The sequence below is a fragment of the Babylonia areolata genome, chromosome 21, assembly GCF_041734735.1.
Source record: "Babylonia areolata isolate BAREFJ2019XMU chromosome 21, ASM4173473v1, whole genome shotgun sequence".
In the NCBI taxonomy this organism is placed as follows: domain Eukaryota; kingdom Metazoa; phylum Mollusca; class Gastropoda; order Neogastropoda; family Buccinidae; genus Babylonia; species Babylonia areolata.
Window position 1 is genome coordinate 54,875,259 of NC_134896.1, and position 12,277 is coordinate 54,887,535.

General features: G+C 44.6%; 1 protein-coding gene across 3 annotated transcripts in view; it reads right to left on the reverse strand.

Annotated features, from left to right (window-relative positions):
* Window positions 1-237: 237 nt before the first annotated feature.
* LOC143295820 (N-acetylgalactosaminyltransferase 7-like) overlaps window positions 238-12,277 on the reverse strand; it is a 36,709-nt gene continuing 24,669 nt past the window's right edge. The window contains exons 9-12 of one of the 3 annotated variants that reach the window (XM_076607461.1): window positions 11,078-11,299; window positions 4,981-5,079; window positions 4,130-4,255; window positions 238-3,414 (exon numbers count right to left, since the gene is read on the reverse strand). In XM_076607461.1, coding sequence (XP_076463576.1) covers window positions 3,274-3,414; window positions 4,130-4,255; window positions 4,981-5,079; window positions 11,078-11,299 — 588 coding nt within the window. In that variant the 3' untranslated portion in view covers window positions 238-3,273. Of the gene's footprint in view, window positions 3,415-4,129; window positions 4,256-4,980; window positions 5,080-6,913; window positions 7,019-11,077; window positions 11,300-12,277 lie in introns of all 3 variants that reach the window. The other 2 variants (XM_076607460.1, XM_076607462.1) reach the window with 2 other exon arrangements.

The window sequence follows — 12,277 nt, forward strand, 5'->3', positions numbered from 1 at the left end:
AAATGTCCACAAATTTTGCCCTCTCCCACACACCCCTGCCCCTCCCCTCACCCCTTAAAAAAGTTAAGAAATAGAAAAATAAAGAAGTGTGAAAACCGTGCAAGGAAAGATTGTTACTGGTGCAGAGCAGTGAGTGTATGGCACCGAATCAAGTGCAACGGCAAACACAGATACTGACATACACTGCAAACAGCTGTGATAAATCGGTCATGGATTCTAACTGCAATTTTGTACAGGCTCTTTTTTTTTTTTTTCTTCCTTGGGAAATAACCTGGCTTCATGCAGACTGAATCAGTATCTACCACATCAAACTGACAGACTAGCTGTATCAGTATCGATCACGTCAAAACTGACCATTTGTATCAGTATTTATCACATCAAATTGACAGACTAGCTGTATCAGTATCGATCACGTCAAAACTGACCATCTGTATCAGTATCGATCACGTCAAAACTGACCATCTGTATCAGTATCGATCACGTCAAAACTGACCATTTGTATCAGTATTTATCACATCAAATTGACTAGCTGTCCACTTTCAAAACAACCTTTTGCCTGACTGAAAACACTTTCTGAAAGAAACACACACACACACACACACACACACACTTTCTGGAACAATACAAGACTGAAAAATCATGACTGGATACACTGTCTGGATAAATTCCTGCATAGAAATCCTTGCTGGAAAAAACCTGGACAATTTCCTGACAGGAAACTCTTGCTGGACAAATTCCTGACAGGAAACCTTTGCTGGAAAAAAAACCCTCACGGGAAACCTTTGCTGGACAAATTCTTGACAGGAAAACCTTGTTGGAAAAAAAATCCTGACTGGAAACCTATAACAGCAAAACAAAACAAACGGAAAAAAAAAAAAATTCTGATTAGAAACATTTTCTGGAAAGCAATCCTTTCCTGATTAGAAACTTTTATGGTAGTGGGGGTGGGGGTAATACATGGGGGTGGGGGGAGACACGGGAAGGGAGAGGGGGGGGGGGGATCACTCTCCTGACCAGAACCCACGTTAAGGGGAAAACATTTTTCAACAAAGCCTTTTCTGGAAAGAAACACTTTCCTGAACAGAAAAAAAACTTCAGGGGGTTAGAGGGAGGGGGAACTTGACCAGAAATCGTTTCAGAGGCAGAGGGGGGGAAGGGGGAGGGTGTGGCGGGGGTGGGGGGTGGGTCCCTGGAAATCCTTTTTTGAACGGTAAATTTTTTTTCTGTCTGGAAATTATTAATTTATCAATGTCAAGTCTGTTCTCATTCCGTGTCATGTCTAGAGACAAACATGCAAATACACTTGCATTAAGTACAGACATGTTTACATAAAACGCATGGACGCATACACACAACACATACACCTGCATACATATCTAACAAAAGTACACACACAAACATCTAAATGTCTTTTCATTATCATAATGCACTGACACAGAACACTAGCACATAATTATTGTAGTTCCTACATTTCCCTGTGCAAACAAGCACACAAACACTGACACACACGCACACACATACACACACACACACGCACACTGAGTCATAAACATATGCACACAATCCATGTTTCAACTGTTGAAGTCAGTGCAAGTACATACCACCACCATTTGACCCGCTCCCAAAAGAATGCTGTTGTCTTTTTTTTCTCAAAGCTTACACATGTTTTGCATACTTTTAAACACTCGGAGGAAACTAACAAGCGTTACACACAAGTCCTGATTTTCAAAAAAGTGTACAATATAAACAACGACAAGACAAATCACATAGACCAAGCTCAATAAACAAAACTATAACATGTTCACCCCAAACCAATTGTCAGAGAGATATGTCAGCCCTTTCTCTCTGATCAATCACATTATCATGCACTTCAACAACTTGCTTTTAAGTCACCGCCGGCTGTGAGTCTGGTGAGCCAGTTCCCAAAGAAGAAACATTCTATTCAGCAACATCCCATTTCACTGACATCACAGGACCACGGAATACTTTTTTTCTTTTTTCTTTCCAACCGTCGGTTTACATTCTCCAGGGACATCGCTTTATTGGGTATTGCTTTACACAGATATCAATTTATTGGGTATCACTTTACACAGAGATGACTTTACTGGGATGTTGCTTTACACGAATATCACTTTACTAGGATGTAGCTTTACACGAATATCACTTTACTGGAATATTGCTTTACACGAATATCACTTTACTGGGATGTTGCTTTACACAGCTATCAATTTACTGGGATGTTGCTTTTCACAGCTATCAATTTACTGGGATGTTGCTTTACACAGATATCACTAAACTAGGATGTTGCTTTACACAGATATCACTTTACTAGGATGTTGCTTTACAGAGATATCAATTTACTGGAATGTTGCTTTACACAGATATCACTTCACTAAGATGTTGCTTTACACAGATATCACTTCACTGGGATGTTGCTTTACACAGAGATTACTTTACTGGGATGTTGCTTTACACGAATATCACTTTACTGGGATGTTGCTTTACACAGATATCACTTCACTGGGATGTTGCTTTACATGAATATCACTTCACTGGGATGTTGCTTTATACAGATATCACTTCACTGGGATGTTGCTTTACACGAATATCACTTTACTGGGATGTTGCTTTACACAGATATCACTTCACTGGGATGTTGCTTTACATGAATATCACTTCACTGGGATGTTGCTTTATACAGATATCACTGTACTAGGATGTCACTTGACTGGGATGTCATGTTTGTGAGAGTCGCTTCCCTGTCCTCTCAGGTCATGGGGAGTAACTTTAAAAAAAAACAACAACACTGGAATGTTGGGTAACTGTAACACCACCTGAAAACTAGCTTAAACTTCTTTTTTTTTTCTAACAAATTTTTATTTTTTAACAAGCAAAAAATGAACAGTGATCAAGATCTTCAACCATCAAATGTCTTTTTTCTAATTAAAACAACAACAACAACAACAACAAAACGAACCTCCCTTCCCAGATCTTCAACTATTAAATGTCTTTTTGCCATTAAAACAAAATCAAAACCGCCTCCCTTCCACCCCTACCCCCCTCTCTTCCTCCACCTCCTCCCCAACACCCTGTGATTGAAGACAAGGAAACAATTAACGTCTTTTTCCATTAAAATAAAAACTAAACACAATCTCCCTTCCACCCCCGCCCCCCCACCCACCCCGTCTCTCTTCCTCCTCCCACCTCCCCAACACCCTGTGATCGAAGACGAGAAAACATCAGGCCGGGGGGTGACAGTGGAGTGGACGCCTATCATCTCTTCCACGGCTGGATCTCGTTCACCTCCCATTGCTGCTTCGCGGAGCTGGGGTCACAAGCCACCAGATGGAGCTTGCTGTCATCGCCGGACTCCACGCACTTGTTGTGGACCTTGTGTCGGATCTGGCCCAATGCCTGTGTAACACACACACACACACACACACACATGCGCACGTGTTCATGCATGTGCGCACACAAACACACATGTGCATACACACATGCACACACACACACCACATTCACATGCAAACACTCTCTCGCACACACACTCACACACACACACCACATTCACACACACACACACACACACACACACACACACACACACACACAGACATACACACACACACACACTCACACACACACCACACACACCAAACTCGAATAAACACACGTTCACATACAAACACTCTCTCACACATACACTCACACACACACACCATATTCACACACACACACAAATGCATACACACACACACACTCACACACATACCACATACACACACACACACCAAACTCACACACACACACACACCAAACTCACACACACACACACACACACACTAAAATATCTAAAATCAAGGACCCCCTTACCTCTCCCCAGACCTTGATCTCATCAAGCACACACACACACACACACACACACAAATACATACAAACAACCACACACAAAGCCCTCCCACACCTTATCATGCCTGCCACCCCACCCAGCCCCAGCCCCAGCTCCTGCCCGTACCCCCCCCCCCCCCCCACAACCCCTCCTCCCCCCTAACAAACCGTCAAGGGCACCCAGCCACCCAACAAGAAAAGCAGGTCAAGGTCAAGGTCAAGGTGACAGCAGAGCACCGACCTTGTCGAAGTCCCAGGGCCCGGTGGGCTGCACCTCGCAGTAGCGGATGTGCAGGGTGTCCCCACCGGGGGCCTCCAGACAGCGCTCCCCCAGGCCCAGCTGGCCCTTGGTGTTGATGCGGTACAGCTGCCACACACAGGGACCGCACGGTCACTCACTGTCTCCCCCCCCACGCCACCCCCCATCCCCCCGCACACAGGGCAATATGCACAGCACACACCTGCTCTCACTAGCTGGCCCCTCACAAGTGTGTGTGTGTGTGTGTGTGTGTGTGTGTGTGTGTGTGTGTGTGTGTGTGTGTGTGTGTGTGTGTGTGTGTGTGTGTGTGTGTGTTGTGCATGCATGAGTGTGTGTGTGTTTTAGTCAGTGTGTGGGATGTCTATGATTATGTTGTTATTTCTTATCGTTAATGACACCAACAGCAATAATCATTAAGAAAAGAAGAAGAAAAAAAAAAGGTTTTGAAAAAAAAAAAAAATCTGAATACTGTGGATCTTCATAAAGGTTAGAGAGGATGGTGAACAACACACATACAATGTAGAAACACACACATGCACACACACACACAGACACACACACACACACACACACACACACACACACACACTCTGACATGCCTGCATGGTACTGTTAAGACTTGAAAATGTGAACTGATCTCTCTCTCTCTCTCCCTCTCCCTCCACCCACCTCCCCACCAAACCACACACACACACACACACTGACATGCCTGCTCTCTGCCCCACCCTCCCACTCCCCCCGACCCCCACCAAACCACACAAGACCCAGACTCAAGCAGAAGGACGGATGGACAGACGGACGGACGGACAGACGGACAGATGGAGGGACGGTACCTGCGAGTTGCCCATCATGTGACACATGCGCAGGCCCACCTCCCCTCCCACCCCTTGGTTCAAGGAGTCCCAGCAATGCTGGGTGCTGGGCTGCCTCACCTGTGTACACAACCACACCTCACCTCACTGGACCTCATCATCGCCCCCTCACTGCCAGCCACCTCATCGCCACCACGCCCCCAACGCCAGGCCACCTGATGTTTGTTGCGGAAGAAGGCTCCCCCCCATCCCGAGAACAGCAGGGTAGGAAGAGAAAGCCACCAAGAAACACCAGGGAGATGAATAAGGATAAAATAATAATGATAAGGATAAACGAAACACCAGGGAATAAAAAAAAAGAAAATGAGGATAAGATAATAATAGTAAGAATAATAATAGTAATAATGATAATAATAGTGGAGTGATGGCCTAGAGGTAACACGTCCGCCTAGGAAGCGAGAGAATCTGAACACGCTGGTTCGAATCATGGCTCAGCCACCGTTATTTTCTCCTCCTCCACTAGACCTTGAGTGGTGGTCTGGACACTAGTCATTCAGATGAGACGATAAACCGAGGTCCCGTGTGCAGCACGCACTTAGCGCACGTAAAAAAACCCACGGCAACAAAAGGGTTGTTCCTGGCAAAATTCTGTAGAAAAATCCACATCAATAGGAAAAACAAATAAAACTGCACGCAGGAAAAATACAAAAAAATGGGTGGCGCTGTAGTGTAGCGACGTGCTCTACCTGTGGAGAGCAGCCCGAATTTCATGCAGAGAAACCTGTTGTGATAAAAAAAAGAAATACAAAATAATAATAATAAAGAAGCACCAGGGGGAGCACGTTCCATGGAACTAGGTCCCAACAGCTGTGAGGGGAGGGGGAGGTCACAGGGACGCAGGAACACATGCACAGTACAGAAAAAAACCACACACATACACAGAGGAGCCAGAGACGGGTCACCCAGGAGAAACCCACAAGTCTGGTTGCGTTCTCCATTTTTTTTTTTTTTTTTTAAATGGATGATTTTATCGCCATACATCAAACGATTCTCTAAGCTAGAGCTTCAAATCATTTCTTCTTGGTTATCAAAGGACCGCAGTTGTGTTTCGCCCGCTCTCTTCTGCAGCGTGACTCAGTCAGTTTTGTGAAAAACAAGGAGAGGCTCTGACAGCCTGGCCAGCGAAATTGGGTTTGGGCACAGGTCAGGCATCTGTTTGGGCACAGGTCAGGCATCTGTTTGGGCACAGGTCAGGCATGTTTGGGCACAGGTCAGACATCTGCTCTGGGGTTTTTTGTTTGTTTTTTGTTGTTGCTGTTTGTTTTTTTTTTCAGGTGGATGTGGTGTCGCCTATATGAACGCTTTGATGCCTCCTGCAAACTGAAACTGAAACTGAAACTGATAAAAAGAAGGCAAAAAAAAGGAGTCATCAAATTCTGCCCTCCCTGGGGTATACGGGGATCTTCTTCTTCGTGGACTGCAACTCCCACATTCACTCGTATGTACACAAGTGGGCCTTTACGTGTATGACCATTCCTACCCTGCCATGTAGGCAGCCATACTCCATTTTCGGGGGTGTGCATGCTGGGTAAGTTCTTGTTTCCATAACCCACCGAACGCTGACATGGATTAACGTGCATATTTGATCATCTGCTTGCATGTACACACAAAGGGGGTTCAGGCACTAGCAGGTCTGCACATATGTTGACCTGGGAGATCGGAAAAATCTCCACCCTTTGCCCACTATGCACCGTTACCGAGATTCAAACCCTCAGATTGAAAGTCCAATGCTTTAACCACGCGGCTATTGCGCCCGTCAGTGTCCGAGGATGGCTGTTGTCATCACAGACACACACACACACAGAGCGGCTGTGTGACCAGCGGTGGGTGGCGGGGGTTTCTCCTGGGTGCATGCCGCTGACTCTCTCACAGCCAGAGACAGAGAGACGCCTACCTGGTTTCCCCCAACCCCGTGACAGTGGTAGACACCGATGGCCCCGCCCCCCACACCTTGTCCCAGCGTGTCCCAGCACCGCTGACTGCCCCCTCTCTCTCTCACCTGGTCACCATGGCAACGTCACACACACACACACACAGAGCTGACATCATGCCCTGTATATACTATAAAACAGGGTTCACGGCATTGTACGTGGAAAAATAGTCACATGAGACATGTTTTCTTTTTTCTTTCTTTTTTTTTTAACCTCCTGTATTTTGGTCATTTCTTTTCGGGGTTAAGTTTTGTTTTGTTTTTGTTTTGTTTTTTAACTTCCATTGAATATAGACTGTGCAGTTCTGACTTCAAACAGGGTTCACTGCATATGCATGGAAAAATAGTCACATGAGATGTGGACAAGATTTTAAATGGGTTTTTTCTCCCCCCTCTTTTTTTTTTTTTTTTTTTTGCTCTCTTGTATTTTGGTCATTTCTTTTGGGGGTTATGCTTGTTCGTTTGTTTTTTTTTAACTTTCATGGAATATAGAATGTGTGCAGTTCTGACTTATGTACAGGGGTCCCTTAGTCATTACTGATATCAGCCTTCAGTGTGATGCATCATGTCAGAGAGAGAATGCTCACAGTGCTACACTATTCCATTCAATTGTTTGATGTCTGTAACAGCCTTCTTTCAAGTTAACTGACCAGTCTATAACAGCCTTCTTTCAAGTTAACTGACCAGTCTATAACAGCCTTCTTTCAAGTTAACTGACCAGTCTATAACAGCCTTCTTTCACTTCAACTGACCAGTCTATAACGGCCTTCTTTCAAGTTAACTGACCAGTCTGTAACAGCCTTCTTTCAAGTTAACTGACCAGTCTATAACAGCCTTCTTTCAAGTCAACTGACCAGTCTATAACGGCCTTCTTTCAAGTTAACTGACCAGTCTATAACAGCCTTCTTTCAAGTTATCTGAATAGCTGAGATCACTGAAGGGAATAAAAAGTATATCTAAATTTCATGAGTGATAATATCACCATTTACATTTAGAAATTCTATCAACATTTACATTCAGAAATTCTAATTCTCTCTTTACTGAACTATGGTCACACACACTGTGACATTACACAGCAATCTTAGTGACATTCACTCAGTCATTTCTCTGAGGCATGTTAATGGATCTTCATGAGATCTGAACTGATCGCATACATTATAGCCAATCATTACTTTTAATACATGACAACAACTTATCTTATTCATCACTTCTTGACAAACTATTCACTACATCAAAACAAATTCATAATATATCAATATTGATACTAATATATCAACAGACGTACAACTGCACATACCAATAACAAACATCAACAATGTTTTCCGTGAGCAAAAATTTTGCGTAAGTCACTAGTGCGGATATTTAATGGTTTTATAAGTGAGATAAAAAAAAAAAATTTTTTTAAAGATTAAAAAAGAAAAACAGATATAACTTTACCAATTTTTTTTTTCAAGTAATGTTTTCAATTTTGTTCTCCTTGATCCGTGAATATCATCATAGAAACAAATACAAATAATTCTCATTTGAAGAACTGTTACAACAGCCTCTTACTGTCATTCTAATCGACAAAACTATTCACAGAAAACTCATTCAAATATCAACGACAAACAAAATGCATACATCCAAAGTCATCAACATGCATGAAAAGATTACACACACAAACCAGCCGACCAAAAGAAAATGAAAAGCCATCAGGCAGCAGTACCCCTTACACTACAACAACTCAAATCACCAACACAACACCCGGGGGCAGTCGGACGGAAGGGGTCTTCTTACACGGGCAGGAGAGAGGGAGCGTAGATTGTACAAGAAAGACAGTAGCAGCCCCAGCCCGGAGGAAAGAGACAGAGCAGCGACTGAAAGAAAAGACGGAGAGAAGCCAGAGGGAAGAGAAAGAGAGAGAGGGCAACAACAACAAAAAAAGACAGGGGACAGCCATGCGGAAGACAGCAGTGGAACCATTCCTAACGGTACGCTGGCGACATGATCACGTCTACTCTACTTCACACATTCTGCAAACTTTTTTTTTTTTTTTTTTTTGGTACAGTCACGCACCAGGTTTCATCCTTCAAATAATTAGACAAAAATAATGTCACCTTTTTTTTCTTTTTTTAAAAATCAAATGAAAGAAAACAAACATTTCTGCACCCCACACTCCCTATAAAATCATGTATATCAATTACACTAAATGCCATTCTTCTTTTTTCCTTTTTTTTTCTCCCAGAAACCTTTTTAAGGAATTGTTGTTACCACCTGTGTTATGTCACTGGAACAAACAACGCTGTTCGCTCAACACAACATTTCAAGTTTATATTTGCACACACACACACAGAGAACGAAAAAACATTACATGCCTTCTGTGTATTGTTCACATCTATCAACACTGCAGTAATCATCTGTATGGAATCAAATACCATTAACAACAACAACAACAACGAGAATAATACTAATGATAACAATACTACTACTACTACTACTACTAATAATAATAATAATGTACCTGTTCTAACATGACGCAAAGAATACATGTAGGGGGCTTGAAGCACCTCCCTTGACACAATACACATCTAACAATACACAATGGCAAACAATAGCACATGATAATATCTAAGAAAGAAAACAAAAACATTCAGAAATAATACAAATAACACTTATGAATAACCACATCTAAAAAGCACAAAATATGCTATATAAACACACATGCACACGTACACGCACACACAAACATACACACTTTTCCACACACACATTCGCACACACACAAAACACAGAGAACATACACTTACAAGCAATACACAACTTACAGAAATGTCATCAGGAAAAAAGTTTTTCATCTTTAACATGCCAACAGCGATGGTAGTCACCATACAGCACGGATCTCCAGCAGCCAAGCCACTGCAGCTGGTGACTAGCTTAGGGTGTTCGAATTTCGCACCCCCTATTATATAATTTCCTACAGCCTTGACCTCCAATTAGCCATGCATCTGGTTTCAAATGAGGCTTCAGCCATTTGGCTTTCAACTGGTTGATTTGGCCAGAGTTTTCTCTCAAGTTTTACAAAAATTTTTGGAGTGAATTTTGGACACAAGTCAAGATGGCACATTCACAATTTGAGATTTTAGAATTCTTCCTCAATGAAGGTTTTTTGCCAGAATATCTCCCAACAAATGAATGATTATGGTGGTGATGTGAATGTGGGGGTCTTGGACAGTTCGATAATGTTGACGGAAACAACAACTGTGTGCACCCATCCCCACCCACTCCTGTGACTGAACAACCCTCACCCCACGCCCCCTCCCACCCACTACCTCCACTCCTGTGACTGAACAATCTCACCCCCCCCCCCCAACACCTCCACTCCTGTGACTGAACAACCCTCACCCCCCTCCCACCCAACACCTCCACTCCTGTGACTGAACAACCCTCATCCCACCCCCAACCCCCCACCCAACACCTCCACTCCTGTGACTGAACAACCCTCATCCCCCTCCCACCCCCCACCCAACACCTCCACTCCTGTGACTGAACAAGCCCCCAGCACCACCCCACCCCCCACCCCCACTCCTGTGACTGAACAACCCTCACCCCCCCCCACCCCCCACTCCTGTGACTGAACAACCCTCATCCCACCCCCCGCCCCCCACCCAACACCACCCACTCCTGTGACTGAACAACCCTCATCCCACCCCCCACCCCCCACCCAACACCACCCACTCCTGTGACTGCACAACCCTCACCCCACCCCCCACCCCCCACCCAACACCTCCACTTCTGTGACTGAACAACCCTCACCCCACCCCACCCCCCACCCAACACCTCCACTCCTGTGACTGAACAACCCTCATCCCACCCCACCCCCCACCCAACACCTCCACTCCTGTGACTGAACAACCCTCACCCCCCCCCCCCCCAGCCCCCCAACACCTCCACTTCTGTGACTGAACAACCCTCACCCCCTCCCCCCCACCCAACACCTCCACTCCTGTGACTGAACAACCCTCACCCCCCACCCCCCTTCCCACCCACTACCTCCACTCCTGAGACTGAACAAGCCCCCAGCACCACCCCACCCCCCATTGCCACCCACCCACTCCCCCCCCTCCCCCCCCACCCACTCCGGTGACTCACCTCCCCCCAGGCCTTGTTGGGCGGCAGCTTGGGGAACTTGTCGTAGACCTCGTAGGCCACGTTCTCCATGAACCACTTGAAGCTCTTGCAGTTGTGCTCCTCCTTGAACTGCAGCTGCTTGCTGATGTCCCCGATGGGGGCCCCGCGGCCCAGCGGTTCCCGGGTGTAGTAGTACTCCTTGTGCTCCTCGTCCATCCACACCTCCACCACCCGCATGTAGTTCTGGGGAGGGAGACAAAAATCGTGCAGGACTTTGGCACAGAGCTTAGGCATACACGATTTTTATTTTCGTAAAAAGTCACATTGTTGCATAACCCAGGCATACGAGGTCTGAGATACAAGATTTTTTGTGTGGTCTGATGCACAACATTTTCGTTTAATGTGATAGTTTTGCAGAGCTCACACATGCAGGATAAACAAAAGAAAAAAAAGGGCACATTTTGCAGATACTAGCTGGGGTAGGTATGCCTAACTGCCTTAACTATCCAGTCAAAGCGACCAGCTTAACATGTGTATTGCACAGATAACAGGTTGTATGATCGTCAAATGTAGCTCTTCTGTTTTTGAAGGCTCTATCTGATTGGTTGCACCATGAAAAGTTCGTCGTCTACTTCTTTTCAACATTTTTTTTCAAAAATAGCAGGGATGAGGGCAAATGTGAACGGGCAAGTCAAATTGCAAACAATGAGTTTGGGTACATGTGGACAATGAAAACAGAAGCAGGTCTTGAATTCATTAGATATAACATATTAATGGAACATCACACCAGACTGTTGTGTTGTTGGTTTTGATCACACGTGCACACACAGATAGAAACACACATTTAAACACACACACAAACACACCGCTTTTGAGAGCACTCAGTTACAGGACAACATCATTTGCAAATACGCTCACATCAAAATACCCTATGGTCTAATTGTACACAACACTATTTTGGAGATTCCTATACAAATTAAGGTTCTGATCTGACACTAACATGCTTTTTAAATTCTTCCAGCCCTGGTAATGCATAATTCATTAACTCACTCAGTACGGCCAGTCCTCTCTTCTCCTCTACACAGACCCCTCGGATGTCCAGTGGGTGTCTCAATGACCCAACCTTTAGCTCCCGTCGTCAGAACTGTGGTATTCTTTGTCAACATTCACCTCTTCAGTATAAGAGCGTTCCGCTTGCAATATTTTGATGATGGTAATTGG